The sequence below is a fragment of the Homarus americanus genome, unplaced genomic scaffold (assembly GCF_018991925.1).
Source record: "Homarus americanus isolate GMGI-L3 unplaced genomic scaffold, GMGI_Hamer_2.0 scaffold16894, whole genome shotgun sequence".
Lineage (NCBI taxonomy): Eukaryota > Metazoa > Arthropoda > Malacostraca > Decapoda > Nephropidae > Homarus > Homarus americanus.
Window position 1 is genome coordinate 296155 of NW_024746541.1, and position 19057 is coordinate 315211.

Here is a 19057-nt window from a genome sequence, read left to right on the forward strand (position 1 = left end):
ATAATTTTTTTAACTATATATTTTTTCTATTAAGCTTAAATAATTATTATATATTTTGTTTATCTTTCTTTTTTTTTAACTTTTTTCATTGATCTCTTCACCTCTAATGGCCTCGTTAGCACTGGCTCACCTCTAATGACCTAGTTAGTACTGCCTCAGGTACAGATACATTCAGTAATTATCAATAGTGTGTAACAACTTGACTAACCACCCAAGAGGCTAATGATCAGTAGTTAAGAGGATAAAGTATAGTCAACAATTGTGATGTGTGGGAGACCTGGATGTGGTTGCCAACTAGTACTTTATTAAGGGTTCGGTATTAAGGGTTCATGTTGTGGGGTTCATATAAAGGGGGTCAGCTCGTGGTCTCCTCTTACAGGTATACTAATACATATTTTCCTCATTAGTAGTTAAGGTTAGGTAGTTAAGGGTACAAGTTAACTATCTATGATGATGTTAACTACCAATTCAGGGTATAGACCAGTAGTTTACCCTTATTGTTGGTATATAAGGGGTATATTTTATTAGGTAATTAGTGGGTACAAATTCCTATTCTTATATAATTACATAAACTTAAGATTAAATGTTAAAAGTTAAGTAATTTTGGTGTGAAATTTTTTACTTTTGGATATGAATCCCTTAGGGGTTGACCAATATGTTTTTCTAGTGTATTTTGGTGAGTTTTAAACCAATAGGACCTTAATTTTTGGTTAAAGTACATACACCCCCCCTCCCTCCCCCTAACTATAAGGGGGAAAACTTGTGAAATCGGGGTTTTAGTTAGGGGGGAGAACACAAAAACCCGAGTACCTAACCTAACCTAACCTAACCTAACCAGTCCCTAACCTAACCTAACCAGTCCCTAACCTAACCTTTGGGTCGCGCCATGTCCGAGATCACGTATTAAAACTCGCCCTCGACCACGACCATTGTCACACTGGTCCTTGAATTTCCAAGATGTAGGTTTGCAAATCCTTACCCAGGCTGCTTTGAAAAATGTAAATGTGATTGGTCAAAAAAAATTCACGGGTTGACAGACAAAGACTGAAAACTTCCTAAAATCAATTAAATTCAATTGTGTCGCTATTATTCATTTCCACCAGGTATATATGGGGTTCAAAATGCTCAGAATATTGAGATCTAAATGTTTAAGTTGTGTATAACTTTCAGGGGCATTATGTCTGAAGGTAAAATAACACCTCATGGATAAATAAGTAGATAGAGATGTGGATATTCTTTTAGTGTAATCCTCTGCGAGTAACATTGATTCAGCCGTAATCCTGGAGATAATACCAGAAGTAGTAATTAAATTTACTGTAATTTTTCCACCGTTGTTATCATTACAGTAACCAGTTTATAAGAAGTAACATTGGTAATTATTTATGACTTCACAGCCGCTGACTTATCGGGGAAAACTAATTTAATCATACCACAATTTCACACGGGGTCTGCCCATATCACCACAGCTTTACCCATTTCGTCACCAAAGTTTTACCCATTTCGTCACCACAGCTTTACCCATTTCGTCACCACAGCTTTACCCATTTCGTCACCACAGTTTTACCCATTTCGTCACCACAGCTTTGCCCATTTTGTCACCAGAGCTTTACCCATTTCGTCACCAGAGCTTTACCCATTTCGTCCCCACAGCTTTACCCATTTCGTCACCACAGCTTTACCCATTTCGTCACCACAGCTCTACCCATTTCGTCACCAGAGCTTTACCCATTTCGTCACCAGAGCTTTACCCATTTCGTCACCACAGCTTTACCCGTTTCGTCACCATGGTATACAGTGCTGGCAGACCGTGGGAGTATACTGTGTGCAGGTAAACAACAATGGTAAAGAGTAAGGCAACTTGACCAAGGATAACTGTCAGCTGTTTATTCCCAGGAGGTCCTTCACTTAGGCTTACCCTTGGTCTCTAGTCAATAATGTTATCCTTGTTGCATTACCCTATGATTGCTGTGGTATTTGCCAATATTGGCGAGAGTAACACATTATTGGTCAGGTTTTGTTCTGTTTTGGTTAATGATGTAATTGATAATTATTGTAGTTAGTGTTGTTTCATGTTTTTGTATTTATTTATTTAATTAAGTAAAGGATTGTTTTTCTGTGATACTGTACATGTCTGTGTTGGGCAGGCCAGGAATGTATCCCATTGACACCCATGTTAATTGACCCCTGATTATGTTGTTTTTATTTGTGTTTGAGTCTCCAGGAACACAACCCTATCATAAATTGGAAGATGTTTGTACTGTACTGATAAAAGATGACTGTATGGTAAGACTGTCGAGAGGAACACAACCCTATCATAAATTGGAAGATGTTTGTACTGTACTGATAAAAGATGACTGTATGGTAAGACTGTCGAGAGGGACACTACTGTATAGCCATCTGTTGAAGTAATTAAGAGTTCCGTTCCAGAAAATCCTCCGTAAATTAACCCTTCATCTAACAATGGACACCTGTTCTGTACGTACTGTCTATAAGGAGATAATGGTGTTACTAAGGGTCGAGGACAATTGTACGAATAATTCATGATATATAGACACAAATGTTAATATTTTCAATTATCTCAACTTATCACAATGGGGACGCCACTTGTAAGACCCAGCACACAAGGGATTCATTATTGTAGTATGAGGTGCAATGGGTGAGTGGATACAGCACTTACCTCCTGTCCTAATGGTAGCTGGTTCACCCCAGGAATAATAATCTATTCAATGAAATCATCTCACATGTTTACAGTTGGTTTGGCAGTACAGTGCAGTATTGAACAGACAATTCACATACTGTACAGTGCAGGTACTGTACTGTACATTACTACTATGGTTCTGTATGTATATTGACAATGTAGGTATACAGTTCAACATGTGTATAGACAGCACAGGTATACAGTACAGTGGACATAGATGCAGGTACATAGTGTCCTATGTACCTAGACAGTACAGGAATAGTAGACAATTTCCAAGGTACACAGACAGTGTAGGTTTAACAAAATAGTTAACAGTTAGGCAGTTTGACCAAAGTTGACAGACAAAGCCATCAGATGCTCATTCCTGAGGCCTTTAGCATACATCAGGGCCTGAGGGGCAAAAATATAATAATAATAATAATAATAATAATAATAATAATAATAATAATAATAATAATAATAATAATAATAATAATAATAGATAATAATGATAATAATATTAATAAAAATAATACTAAAAATAATATAATAATAATAAAGGACCATAAATAAATACAAAAATTAAAATAAAGATCAATAGTGAGAAACAATATATGTATGTTGTGTCGTCAATAGTAAGAGAAACACTTGAGACCCTACAATTGTGTGTAAATGAGGCAGAAAGTCAGATCATCAACCTGGGACTTGGTCACAGATGGCAGCAGGGTCTACCATTAGACAACACATTATGCTGCCATTATCTTCCCAGGTGGTTTCTACCTTCCCATTCGGAGATGCTGCACAGATCCGCATTGATAGATGAAATGATATTAGCTCTAGAAACAGATCTAGCTTGAGAGTTAGGAGGAAGGGGAAAATGTGAAGAAGATTGATGAGTAGAATCATCAGCGTAAGAATGGATAGAATTAGTTATAGTGTGAAGTAAATCATTGATAAAAAGAAGGAAGAGAGTAGGTGAAAGAACAGAACCCTGTGGAACACCACTATTGGTAGACAAAGAGCGAGAGATCGATCCCTTGACAACAACTGCCATGGATCGGTTCTCAAGGAAGCTAGAAATTAGAGAACAAAGTGGGGGAGAGAAACCATAAGAGGGAAGTTTACAAAGCAAAGACTTGTGCCATACCCTGTCAAATGCTTTGGAGATGTCGAGGGCCATGACGAAAGTTCCCCATAATCCCTAAGAGAGGATGACCAAAGATGGGTGCAGTAGGAGAGCAAATCACCAGTAGATCTCGCCTGGCGAAAGTCTTACTGGTGATCCTACAAAAGAGAATGGTGTTCAAGGTGACGGAGAAAATGGGAGTTCATGATAGTTTGGAAAATCATAGTTACAATGCTTTAATGTACAGTATTTCCTCTGATGTTTAGAGTCATGTGTGTCATATAATGTTGAGTGCATGTTTAGTACCACCACAGCTCACCTTATCATAACAGACTCTACTAATGCTTTATATCATGGTTCAGGTAAACTCGTGGATGCGTCGAGATAATACCCAGCCGTGAAGATACAATTTAATGCCATATAGTACAGATTAAGGCGTTCATTCCCTCAAGATAACAGACTGGGCACTGAGGTCATGGCATCTAATAATGGAACCAAGAAGTTTCTACAGCAAATTATGACTGTTTTGGCAGAGAGTGGAGGCTTCGATAGGAATTTGTCCAAAGTAAGTGTAAAATGTGTAATATTTTTTGACACTTGGTTGTATGTGACACCCCAGACATTTGGGATCATCTGTAGATTAACCCTCCCTCTAGCTTATTTCACTTTAAAATTAATCACCCTTATGCTAACCTAACCCTGCTGGTAGCATTGAGGTGTTATTCTTCAGGTGAAATAAGCTGGGAGGCTAATCTTCTGATGATCTGACAATTAGGTGTAGTAGGGTGTGTCTTTTGCCATACTAATAATAATAGCTGGTGTCTTGCTCCTCACTAGCACCTGAAACACTACAAAGTCAAACACTTGAGGAATAATGTACAATAAAATATAACAAAAAGTGACAGTTGATATAACCTTAAGATGTAACACTTCGTAAACCCTGTAATTCTCCACCACTGTACAGTACCTTCTACAGGGTCATAGGTTACAGTACCTTCTTCAGGGTCATAGGTTACAGTACCTTCTTCAGGGTCATAGGGTACAGTACCTTCTTCAGGGTCATAGGGTACAGTACCTTCTTCAGGGTCATAGGTTACAGTATCTTCTTCAGGGTCAAAAGCTTGGAATGCTGTACAGATGCCGTAGCTACTTCACTCCTGAGCAGTTGCTTCAAGCATACAAGGGATTCATTCGTTCTAACTTGGAGTACTGCTCTCATATCTGGGGTGGCTCTTCAACTGTTAGATAGGGTGGAATCAAAGTCATTTCGTCTTATTAACTCTCCTCCTTTAGTTGATATTCTTTCTTCCATTTCTCTTTGCCGCAATGTTGCTTCACTCTCTCTCTTTTACAGGTAATTTAACGGGCAATGTTCGGTGGATTTGGCATCCTGTGTAGCACTGGCCGTTTCTCTGTGGATGTCGGTCACACTAGATTAACCCATTGTAGTACCTCCTTCTTTCCTCACACAGCCAAACTGTGGAATGCTCTGCCTTCTTCTGTGTTTCCATATTCATTCAATGTCTCTAAAGCACTATGGACTGCTATAAACTTAAATCAAACTATGTGATGTTTATACTCAAATTAATCACTATCTTACAAGGATTCCAGCAATGCAATTTACCCCCTGTATATTCTGCTAAGTCTAGTCAGCGACATTTTATAAGATAAAAACTTTAAGCCTAGGACCACCTTCACCCTGGCTGGGAGGGAAGTTAAGTGCCTCCTCATAATTTTGTCTGGACTAAAGGAGGTGCCGGACTCATCAGTTCCCAGACCATCGATGATGTACCTGTACTGGAATCAAGTAGGAAATCATATACAGTATAGTAACATTATACTAACACAATATAGTAACATTATACTAACACAATATAGTAACATTATACTAACACAACTCCCCCTCTGATCAGAGCAGCTGATGGCTTGTGTATATTTTGGTCAAGAGAATTACCGACGGGATGTAAAACTCGTAATATTAGCTGTGATGTTTTTTGTTGCCATGATCGGTCACCAGGGTGTAGCACCATCGCTATTGGTTTGGCATCATCGACTTATTGCAAATGGCTGACTGGCGGCTGAACTCTCTGTTAACATTTCTTTAATCTTTCTAGGGGCATTTTTTCATTTAGATAATAAACAAATGTTTCTTAAAGGTAACACAGTTGTTAAATAATGTAAGACATGTATCTGGTGTGGGTTATGTATGCTGGGGAAGGAGGTACAGTGAGACGTTGTGAGCTTCCCTCTGCCGTTAAGCCAATGTAAGCCATTATTTATGTCTTTGGCAAATTTGTTGTAAGTTTGTGATAATTTGGCTAGATAGGCACCTTCGCCTATGGCGCTCGGCCTTCCATCCGTAATATGGACACATAAGACGCAGGGTAATTTGGGATACATTAAAAAATAAATAAAAAACCGCGTCCTATACGCCGGCAAATACGGTAATTGTGAACATCCTGTACAGGCTTCACTCATTGTAGTTACCATTATGTATATTTATAGGTAGTGTAGTGTAGTGTACCTATATCCTCATGTGTACTGTACAGGCTTCACTCATTGTAGTTACCATTATGTATATTTATAGGTAGTGTAGTGTAGTGTACCTATATCCTCATGTGTACTGTACAGGCTTCACTCATTGTAGTTACCATTATGTATATTTATAGGTAGTGTAGTGTAGTGTACCTATATCCTCATGTGTACTGTACAGGCTTCACTCATTGTAGTTACCATTATGTATATTTATAGGTAGTGTAGTGTAGTGTACCTATATCCTGCTGAGTAAAATCATCCGGTGTTATCCAAACAAAGTGGCATCCCTGTAGTGAAGGGAATATCAAGACTACGGTATTATCTATGTTTATTAAGTTCTGTGGCCTCAACTGAATATTAAGACATTTGGGTTTTTACAGGTACGTGTTGTGTCTGGTGGAAACGGCAAGTGCATAGCAGAGATGACGGTTGAGAAAGAGCATACAAACCGAGGTGGAACTTTACACGGAGGTCTTACAGCAACTTTGGTGGACATCGTCTCTACTATGGCCTTAATGACCACCAAACAAGCTGTGCCTGGAGTGTCGGTGGACATCAATGTATCGTAAGTTCTTATACATGGTAAACCCTTGCTAAGTGTGAGGGTTAGGTTCCAAGGAATGACGCAAATTGGCAAAACTGCAAATAGCAGCGTATAATACCTTAGTGCACTACTGGCTTGACTTCTCGGACCATCTTAAGGCTGAGTTCCATGGAAGGGTCGTGGTCAACAATGAAATCAGTTACCACCTTCACGTGTCGAAATAGTTCACCCAAATTGTCCAAGCTCCAACCTTCTTGTTGTAATTCCATAATGTCTTCCTCTTCATCTTCCTCAGCACTCTTTACCAACTCTTCTGTCCGTTCCTCTCCAGCCCATCAATCAGCTCTTCCACGTCTTCAGCAGCCATGTCCACAAACCCCTCAAATGACGTGCAACACTCACAATGTCATTCAGGTCCTTTACTATGGACGGAAATCCCTGGCAGTTATTCACACACTCAGGCCATGAGGTGGGCCATCAAGCATTCACTGTCTCTGGTTTGAGTACATTGATTGATTCACTGATGTTGGTAATGCAGTCCACAATGCTGTGCTCCTTCCAACACTTGCTAACATCAAGGTCAGGGTCTGTGTCCATGGCACTATGGATACGACCAAGACAGAGTCAGGTGTAATATGCCTTGAAGGTGTGTATTACACCCTGATCGAGAGGCTGAATAAGACCAGTGGTGTTAGGGGTAGGAACACCACCTCTATACCTGGATGGTTAAAGTGTAAACTTTCTGGGTGGCTTGGTGCATTGTCTATCAATAATAACACCTTGAATTCCATCTTCTTGGAAGCAAGGTATTTTTCCACTTCCAGGATGAAGCATTTATGGAACCAGTCCAGAAATGCTTGGACAGCTACCAATGCCTTTTTGTGGGACTGAAAAAAGACTGGCAAAAGGTTCTTGTTTTTACTCTTTAAAGCCCTAGGGCTTGTTGAGTGGTAAAGCAAGCCAGGCTTGATCATGTGGCCAGCTGCACTGCCACAGAAGATGAGTGTCACTCTGTCCTTGGCTGCCTTGAGCCCAGGGATACGCCTCTCCTGATTGTTTATGTACGATCTCCCAGGCATCTTTTTCCAATATAATCCGGACTCATCGGCATTAAACACTTTTTTTTTTTTACGGGGAATAGCCCACCCTGGCACAGGTCATCGACCCACAATGGAGTCTAGGGGAAGAAAAAATAAGAGGAAAAAGAAATATCTTTAGCTTTGTGGGAAATGCACCTGCGGTTGTATGGTCAGCTGATGCGGCCTCCCCAGTCACTGGCACTAAAAGTTGGTTCAGTCACTACACCAGCCCCTTCACCACCTGACCATAAAGACTTTTAGTCTTCTCATGAATCAAGTTGCTGTTGATCAGAACAGTTTTGTGGTGCTGGTCCTCAACCCAAATGTTCAGTGCTTCTTCTGTTTTTACTATGTTCTTGTCATGAACAACCTGCACCACTTCAGCACTCGCTTGAACAGAATCACAAATTGCTGGTTCATTTTTCCTCATGTACCTCACTGTGGACTCGTTCACACCAAACAACTGACCAGCCGTGGCAGCACTCATCCCCTCCTTTAACTTGTCTAATAATTCAACTTTTTTGTCAGGGTCATCACTGACTTTTGCCTTTTATGTTTCACTCCACCAGCATCACTAGCACTGGCACTAGGCAGTTTTTTAGGGGACATTTAACACAGAAAGACTAAAGTTTTGAGAGTACAACACGAGATGCTACAGGTTGACAACCCTTTATCCGAAATTCCGAAAACCGAAAAGCTCTGAAAACCGAAAGTTTTTTTGTGGGGCACAATTTTTTTTTTTTTTTATTGAACAGGGATTAGCCCACCCAGGGCCTGGGGGGACGAAAATGTAATTGTAATAATAATTATAATAATAATTATTCATAGTAAATAAAAAAATAATAATGATAGCAATAATAATAATAATAATAATAATAATAATAATAATAATAATGATAATAATAATAATAATAATAAAAATATAATAATAAAATTAATAATAATAATAATCACAATAATACTGTAATAATAAAATAATAATAATAATAAAGAAATACAAATTTGAAAAAAGATCAAAAGTGAGAAACACGACCTAAACCTATGAAAATTTATTATTATTATTATTATTATTATTTTTATTATTATTATTATTACTATAATTGTTATTATATTCCCCAACCAGGCCCCGATGTGGGTCAGTGATCTTTGCCCGGGTGGGCTAATACACATAAAAAAAACCCTAACCATTCTGAAAACCGAAAAATTCTGAAATCCGAAATGCCTCTGGCCCCAAGGATTTCGGATAAGGGATTGCCAACTGTACGTCACAGGCATTGGTTGAACGTGAACAGAGGGAGAGGAGATGTTGTGGGCGCGTGGGGTGACTCCTTGTGCCGTGGGAAAGGTTCGCAAGCTAGCCACCATCTGCTTCCCGTGAATCGTTGAAATTGCAAATTGCAAACCTGCAAATGACAAGGGATTAGCATACTATAAACAATAATCCCATTTTCCAGGGTCAGGTCCATGCATCACCATGGTAACAGTTTATATTACTTAGGGGAGACAGTCTACTAACCTCTTGTGTACAGTGCCTGCTGTATATCAGAACTTGCTTGAGATATTAGGTGAAAAGGTTGGGGTTTATTCACCACCAGTGTTGGGCTGTCATAAGAAAATTATTTGTCTCCCACATAAAGGAGAACCATACAGGGGGTTCTCAACTTACAAACACCCGCCGATACAAACGAGGTCCCATAGGTTAATTATTTTAAGAATCCGACATAAGTACAACTGGTTCCTGGTACTGTATTAAGGTACGAGAACTAGTTTGTGTGGGGTAGAGGCGAGGCGGAGCAGCGGGTGGGGAGTAACACACCTTGAGGGAGCATCAGTACACCTTGAGGGAGCATCAGTACACCTTACCCTCACATCAGTAATGTGTGTGATCAACTACAATCTGTTGTTTATTAACTCTTATTTTTCTGCCCTCATCGTGGCTCCCAAACATAAACCTGATGCAAGTGGTAGTAGTGCATCCAAGAAAAAGGAAAACAGTTATGATGGAAGTCAAAGTTAATGTAATGAAATGTTCTGATAAAGGTGAAACACCATCAGTCATTGGTAAAGCGTTGGGCTTCAGTCGGTCAACTATCGGAACAATTTTGAAACACGAACACAATATTCTTGAACATGTTAAAGGATTTACACAAATGCAGTCAACTGTGATAACAAAACAAAGAATCAATGGCGTCTCCCTCTAAGTCTGGCCTTGACTCAGGCAAAAGTGAGAAGCTTGCACACTGACTTGAAGGCCGAACCTGGTGATGAAAGTGATGGGGAAGATTTTGTTGCTAGTAGGGGCTGGTTTAACCAGTTCAAGGTAAGGGCAAATGGTGTTTGGAAAAAAAAACACTGCCAAACTATGGGACCATCTCCAGCTTGATATTCATGAGGATGATGTCACACAGTTGCTTGAATCTTGTGCTGAAGAATTAAGCAATGAGGACCTGAGTAAACTGGAGAAGCAAATTTCGTCAGAGGATGTAGAGAAAACTGAAACGCCAGAACCAAATGGATTCATTACACAAGAAATGGCAGATGGTTTCAGGCTTATTGAAGAAGGATTGTTTAAATTTGAACAGCAAGATTCGCCAAGGTTCTTAAAGGTATTACTGAATGTCTACTATGCTACAGAGTTGTTCTTTTTTTTTTATGGGGGATAGCCCACCCTGGCACAGGTCATCAACCCACAACGGTGCCTGGAAGGGGCGGCAAAAAAATAAGAGTAAAAAGAAATTAAAAATAGAAAAGAAAATTGATTACTGTACATTAATCTACTCCACGAAGATGCCGGAAAACCAACTTTTTGAGGTGAGACAGATTGTATGAGTATGGAAACACAGAAGAAGGCAGAGCATTCCACAGTCTGGCTGTGTGAGGAAAGAAGAAGGTTAATCTAGTGTGACCAACATCCGCAGAGAAACGGCCAGTGCTACACAGGATGCCAAACCCACCGAACATTGCCCGTTAAATTACCTGTAAAAGAGAGAGAGTGAAGCAACATTGTGACAAAGAGAAATGGAAGAAAGAATATCAACTAAAGGAGGAGAGTTAACAAGATGAGATGCCTTTGATTCCACCCTATCTAACAGTTGAAGAGCCACCCCAGATATGAGAGCAGTACTCCAAGTTAGGACGAATGAATCCCTTATATACTTGAAGCAACTGCTCAGGAGTGAAGTAGCTACGGCATTTGTACAGCATTCCCAGCTTTTGGGAGGCAGCTTAAGCAATGTTCTGGACGTGTGGCTTCCATGACATATTAGAGGAAATGGTGAGGCCTAGCATATCTATTTTAGAACTTGGCAGAATGATAGCATCCTGAAATGTGATTGGTGGGAGATCATCTAATTTAGAAAGTGTAATTGGTAAATACTGAGTTTTATTACTATCGAATTTAACCAAGTTTCTACCTCCCCATTCAGAGATGCTGCACAGATCTGCATTGGTAGATGTAATGATATCAGCCTTAGAAACAGATCTAGTTTGAGAGTTAGGAGGAAGGGAAAATGTGAAGAAGAATGAAGAGTAGAATCATCAGTGTAAGAATCAATAGAATTAGTCATAATGTGAAGTAAATCATTGATAAAAAGAAGGAAGAGAGTAGGTGAAAGAACAGAACCCTGTGGGTCACCACTATTGGTAGACAAAGAGCGAGAGATCGATCCCTCGACAACAACTGCCATGGATCAGTTCTCAAGGAAACTAGAGATTAGAGAACAAAGTGGGGGAGAGAAACCATAAGAGGGAAGTTTAGAAAGCAAAGACTTGTGCCATACCCTGTCAAATGCTATGGAGATGTCGAGGGCCACGACGAAAGTTTCCCCATAATCCCGAAGAGAGGATGACCAAAGATGGTGCAATAGGAGAGCAAATCACCAGTAGATCTCACCTGGCATAAGCCATACTGGTGATCTGACAAAAGAGAATGGCGTTCAAGGTGATGGAGATGCGGGAGTTCATGATAGTTTCAAAAATCTTAAAGAGGGATGAAGTTAGGGCAATTTTGTCGTTCAGTTTCTTCTCTTCTCTTAAATAAGTGATTCAAGATCTATAAAAGGACTTAGGCTATGATAGAGTGCACATAGGGTGTGTTCTGACTTACATACAATTCTAACTTAAGAATATCCTCAGGAGTGAACTCATTTGTATCCCGGCTGACGGGGATATCACTGTATATTTTATGTATAAAACATATCAGGATTTACTTATTATTTATATGAGAATGTAATTTTATTTAACTTTTTATTCTATTTTCATCGAAAATAGTGATATCCCCGTTAGCCGGAACAATTGGTGTAGAACACTTCCGGGAATGAAAGATTTCTGGGTAACGAGACGACTCTCTCAAAGCCGGAAAAACCTCCCCATCGCCGAAAATTTTCTTGGAATTTTCTGATAAAATTTTAATTCCAGCCTACGGAGATATTACTACGAGTACAGTATTTACAACATAGTACTGATAAGGTGTGTGTGTCCTCATAATACCCACAGTGTTAGTTATACTCTTAGTCAAATATGTTTTATATTATCCCATGCTTCATTATTTCTCTCCTTGTAATGTTTTTTTTTCAGATTTTCCCTAGTTTCCTCATGTTGTTCTTATGGCCACTGTCATCCTCTTTATAGATGTTTGGAGGTGTATCAGTGTCAATCCCTCAGCCCTCTAAAATATTCTTTCTGTTCTTTCTGCCCCTTGTTGACGTTTACACTTCCTCGGTAATTGTATTCATCATTCTGTGAGTTAGTGTTGTCAGGGGGGGGGTAAGTAAGTAATCTCTGCATCCAATAACCTTTCATCTTTGTTTTCATTCAGTAGTGTTAAGTCTTGTTTGTTTGAGAACGTTCCTTGACCCCTTCACTACGGAGACGCAGAACAGTTTTTTTCAGCTGAGAGGACACCCCGTACACAAGGGGTTGATACAGATACAGTTGTTGGTTGTGTTGTGCGAGGGTTGATAGGAATGGTTATAATAGTCTACTAGTACTGTACTATCCTACAGAGATAATAGTAATGGTTATAATACTCTACTATCCTTCCTTCTCTTCCACTGATTGAATGGAGTGGGGGAAGGATAACAGAATACAGTCCGATACTTATATTATTTTTATCATTCTTTTCAGGTATTTAAGTGCAGCCAAGACTGGGGATGAAATCTTGATAAACGCAGAAGCTCTCAAAGTTGGGAGGACTCTAGCGTTCCTCAATGTTGATATAACAAATAAAGATTCTGGTGCTCCTGTTGCTAGGGGTTCTCACACTAAGTATATTGGGTGAGCAATAACTCGGCCCATCACCACATTATTACACTTCATGTACATATCACTCAAAATAAAATTACCTAACCCAATCATTCCTCATCTCACCTCTGACCAAGATGGTGGAGATGTTTGAGCCATACATTTACCCTCACTGAAATATTGTACAGTCTACAGAAGGGGGCAGCCACACTGGCATACATTATGCTTGAAACATGTGACTGACAAATCAACCATAAGGTTCTGAAGCTGCATTAACAGAGTCTGAACCCTGTGGTTTGTTTCTTCTTGTTGATCTCAAGGTTTGGACCACACCCCTCAACAATAATCAATTTAGTTCTTTTTCCTTTGACATATTGCTTCGGTGAAACTCCACAAGTTGCTTATACAGCACAGTACAGTATTCCCCATTTTTTTACGATAGGACCAAGTTCCCGGAAACCTCAATGCATCTCAGGATCTTTTTAACATGGGTTTCAACACAGGTGGACCCCGATAACCAACACATACCGGTATAGGGACTGGAAAAAAGTTGTTGGTTAGTGAATCAACGGTTAGTATCAAAGCAATTAAACCCATTAGAACATAAGAAATTCAGAGTGTTAAAGTCCATTATATCGAGGGCCGGTTAGATGTGAAACCCATATGTAACATTATATGGAGGTTTCACTGTCCAATCCATTCATCACAGTAACACAGTCAACTCCTATGTTAGGCGTTCAGAATCAATATGGAGGATGGAAGGTAATGATTCTGAATGCCTCAAATTATAGTTAGTCTTTTAACCTCGTGCTGATGCCCTGTGTAGGAGAAGTTATTAAAACTTACCTCTTAATAATATCTAAACAGCTTAATCTGTTAACAGAGAACACTTGCCTTCACCAAGTTTATAATGTTTACAAGTTATTTATTTATCACTGACTGTTGCTCTGCTCTCTTCCCTCATAGGTGATTGTAATGTGCCAGTGTGTGTGGGAGACTCATGGGAGGAGGTAGGGTGTGTGGGAGACTCATGGGAGGAGGTAGGGTGTGTGGGAGACTCATGGGAGGAGGTAGGGTGTGTGGGAGACTCATGGGAGGAGGTAGGGTGTGTGGGAGACTCATGGGAGGAGGTAGGGTGTGTGTGGGAGACTCATGGGAGGAGGTAGGGTGTGTGGGAGACTCATGGGAGGAGGTAGGGTGTGTGGGAGACTCATGGGAGGAGGTAGGGTGTGTGGGAGACTCATGGGAGGAGGTAGGGTGTGTGGGAGACTCATGGGAGGAGGTAGGGTGTGTGGGAGACTCATGGGAGGAGGTAGGGTGTGTGGGAGACTATTGTAAGGTAAAAAAATGTACGCTACCACTTTTTGCGTGAAGGATTATGACACGACAGATGAAGGATTCCAACACCCTGACCAACACACATCACGAGTCATATTGATCAGTATGAAATTCGTGGACTCATCCCAAAGAGAGACTTGTTTTATGTAGTTTATAATATTATCAGTATTTAACATGTAAATAAAGAGGTATAGATTGTTTTAATTTGTGTCAGTTTTTCCTAAAAGTAGTGAATGTGTAGTGTAGTGTATGTGGCCAGTTGTCTAATTTATCTTTGTGTGTGTCAATTCTCTTTTCTTATGGCCATATACAATAAGGGAGATCTCGCATTCAGGATGGAGGTGGGAAAGGAAACTCACAATGTTGTTTTCTTTATATATATGATATGTACAGAGCAGTCAAGTGCTGGGAAGTTGGTACCTAGTAGAGTTGCTGCTGTAGGGAAGGTCTTCTCTGCTTAAGAGTGTGGTGTTGTCTGCCCTCACGGCGAGGCAGGCGGGTATTTATATCGTTCTGCCGGATCAAGAGCCGAAATGCAAAGATGAGAAACGCTGCTGATTGGCTAAGATAAAGGCGGCAACTGACCAATCACCGCACAGTTTGAACTCGAAGGTTGATTTGTGGAACTCGCCGCTGGTTGGCTGGTAAGCAGAGGGCAAGTGACCAATCAGCAGCTGTAGGGGAGAGTATCCACTACAAATGTGTTAGTTCACTCTACAGTAAATGGAAGGACTCATTATAGTATGACTATATTCAGTACAATTGTGTTTAAACAGTAAATGAAACCCACACTGAAAGATGAGAACCTATGTCAGTGACATAACTGTGATGAGTGATTAGTTCTTCCATACTCAGCTGAGTACAGTACAGGAGTGAGGCTACAGACACCACACAGTACAGTACAGGAGTGAGGCTACAGACACCACACAGTACAGTACAGGAGTGAGACTACAGACACCACACAGTACAGTACAGGAGTGAGGCTACAGACACCACACAGTACAGTACAGTATTGTATTCAAGAGAGCAACAAACACGATGTTTCCTCCACTGTAAACAAAGTTAAACTGACGCTTTGGGGGGTGAGTCAAGCGGCTGATGGGCGTACAAAAAACTAGTTCCCTGTACTGCATATGTTATCAATATGTTAACTAAATTTTAAAATGAATAATAAATTTTAATATAAAAAATGCAAAAATATTAAGAGCACAACTTTTTTTATATTTATTCCATTGGAAATGAATGTAAACATAGAACCGATTACTGTATTGGCGTATTAGCCGATCAGCTGATGTTCACAACAAAACGTGTTTGTCGTAAGGATTTCTTTAATTGAAGTTTTGTTCGTGAATCGAATTGAAGATCCTTATGGGAGCTAAATCGTTAACCAAATTTTTTTTAATTGAACCGTTCGTTAACCGAGGGACCGCTGTACACAGAAACTGAAAATCATACGCATTTCAAGAATAAACCAAGCACCAATCACAGTAAACAACGGAGAAATACAATACGCAAATGAAGGAAAAATACTGGGGCTAACAATAACAAGAACCGGAATAAATAAACACATAATGGAACGTAATAAACTAGCCCTAATACAGCTCGCAAAACTAAGAAGATTCAGTAAAATGGAAAAGAAAATACAACTACTGTACACCTATCTAAAGCACTTGTCCGCCCCCGTCTTGAATACCCGCCAATACCATTAAACACGATCAGCCGTACCAACCAATTAAAACTCCAGGCAACACAAAACAAAGCCATCCGCAGAGTCTCCAAACAATGTCCCCCATACACAACCAAAATAAAAGGGCTTCATGAAAAATACAACATTTTGCCATTAAACATACAGACAAGCACAGGGAGTATGGTACAAGTTGTGGAAGACGAAATATATACTCAACAGAAGACACCACAAGATCACACAACTGGTGGCCTAAAAGCCTTCTCTATAACCCTCAACTGTACACGAAACACATCCTTATCTACACCTCCTTTTGACCAACCTCCTTTGAGCTCCGGCGACCTCTTGGAGCGGCCTTCACCACAGCCAATCAAATCGTCTGGATAGCCCACCTGCTCTTATTTTCTACTACTTTACTTCCCGTTTCATAACTTTCCTTCTATCTTTCCTCTTTTCTCCCTTCCCATGGCAAACCATTGCCATTTTATCTCCATCATCATCATCATCACCACCAGTCTCCAGCAAGACCATTAGGTCTCTCCCCAGGCAACTTAACGCCTGCATGTCTCTGGAACGAGGTGCGGAGACTGAACTCCTGCCACACAGACAGGCTTCCTAACACTATCCTGCACCAGCTTCACACTTAGAAGTTCGTCTCACCCTCTCAGCACTGGACTATTCTACAACCACGAATACACTGATGTGCGCCATGCTGCCACAGACAACTCAGTGGCCACACTATCACTTAGCTCCGGTGTCTTCAACCAGATCAACGCTCCTCAGAGAAGTAGTATTCCACCAGACAAACAGGACATGATGGACCTGCTACAATCCTGACACCGCAGGATGGAGACCCTCTAGCAGCTCTACTCCTCCAAGCCTGCTGCTGGTCCTGCCCCTGCCCCACGCACTGTGTCCTACTGAGCCTGACATCCAAGACCTGCCTCAGACGCCGCCGCCAGCCCCCAGCACAGTGTACCTACCCTCTGCTGCTACCATCAACGTTTTGGTGTTAATGCTAGATGCTGTGAGGCTCCCTGCAACTACACGAGGAAACGACGTCGACGGGGATTGGTAAACGCCACAACCTCCGTCACTTCAGGCGTCTCACCGCTGCAATACTATTGTAGTGACCTGCTCTCCCTACAACTCCTCTCCCGTCTTCGCCCAGCAAATCAGCAGCGCCACTCACCTCACATCTCCGACCTTGATCCGGCAGAATCGTATAAATACCCCCAGCCTCGCCGTGAAGGTCACAACACCACGACCGGTTAAAACTCCATGACAGGGAGCGTGCCTTGTGGTGTTGGAGGACGAGGGTAACCTGGTGGTTGACACGATGGGAGCTCGCACTTTGGACAATTACAAAGCGTACAACATCCGTAATGCAGTGTTTAACTGGGCAGAGGCATAGAAAAGCCTTAGTGTAACTACCCTAGCCAATGCTTGGGACAAACTTTTGAAAGGCACTGAGGTCAAGGTCAACTTTGCAGGGTTTGACACTGACAATTTTATTAACTTGCTACACCAAGGTGGTGAGACTGAGGACAATGTTGTGGAGTGGCTGGAGGTAGACAATGCAGAACAAGGATGTCATCACAACATAGAGGAGGAGATAGCTGCAAGTGTCTCTGAAGAAATGACAGAACAACAAGATGATGACGAATGTGATGACGAAGATCCCAGTCCATGGCCTAAGCTCTGATCTCAGATTTCACTTGGACAAGGCCTTGGAGGCAGTTGCCTGACCTAGAGAAACACGACTCAACTCTCATAGACATCAGGGCAGACGTCGTAAAACGTCAACACACCAACTTCAAACAAGGGAAAATATCCGACTTCTTTAAACCTGTGCCAAGGTCCCAAGAACCAGTCGACCTTCCTCCCACCAGCAGTGAAGCCTCCTTAGTGATACCTTCAGTATCAGGATAGTCTTCCTCAGACACTTCCAGCAGTGACAGTTTCTTACACAGTATTTCCCCAGAAGTGCCACATCTCTTGCTGCCATCCAACAGTGAGTGATTATACAGTGTACTGTACTGTACATCTCATAGTGTTTTTATTGAAAATAGTGTACAGTACAGTACTCTAGTGTTTATGTGAAAATAGTGTACAGTACAGTACTCTAGTGTTTATGTGAAAATCAAATTCTTTATTTTATATAAGTGAGCAAATTCCAGTAGTACAGTATACTGGACATAAGTACTACACTGTTGAGGTAGTGTCCCCCCTCCATCACCTGTGTCACCTACCATGCCTGTGTCACCTACCATGCCTCTGTGTCACCTACCATGCCTCTGTCACCTACCATACCTCTGTGTCACCTACTATGATGCTTCATTCTTCGCCTGCAGTGCTGGCAAGTGTTACTTTTTAAAATTAGTAATTACATGTACACGTATATGGGCCGATAATGTTTTTATTGTCGGGGGGCCTCGATAAGTCGGAATTTGAAATAATTCAGCAAGGCCAGAGCCCCATGCATGCTGAGTTATCAAGGGTTTACATTGGTATAACTGTAGAACATATACTGGGTGTCTGCTCCTTGGGTAGGATTATAGAGGTATAACTGTAGGACATATAAAGCTCCTCCCCGACTTACGACCCGCCTCAGTCCTACCAAAATTTTGTCAAATTACGTATTTTCGAGTCCCAACGTCAGTACACAGACAAAATTTTCATTTGTAATTCACTTTAAAATGGCTGGCAAGCTTAAAAGTGAGAGTTTTGTGGTGCTGAGAATAAAAAGAGACGTCCATTTTAGATTTTCTATGTATTATTTAAGCATTTTCGACTTACGACCTGGATTTGGGTCCCTAACCCCGTCGTAAGT

General features: G+C 40.8%; 1 protein-coding gene across 1 annotated transcript; it reads left to right on the plus strand.

Moving 5' to 3' along the window:
• Positions 1–291: 291 nt before the first annotated feature.
• Positions 292–14264, plus strand: LOC121879361 (acyl-coenzyme A thioesterase 13-like). Its single transcript, XM_042385961.1, has 4 exons — positions 292–379; positions 4166–4368; positions 6719–6903; positions 13086–14264. The coding sequence occupies exons 2-4, from the start codon at positions 4279–4281 to the stop codon at positions 13237–13239; spliced, it is 429 nt and encodes a 142-aa protein (XP_042241895.1). The 5' UTR covers positions 292–379; positions 4166–4278; the 3' UTR covers positions 13240–14264.
• The last annotated feature ends 4793 nt before the right edge of the window (positions 14265–19057 follow it).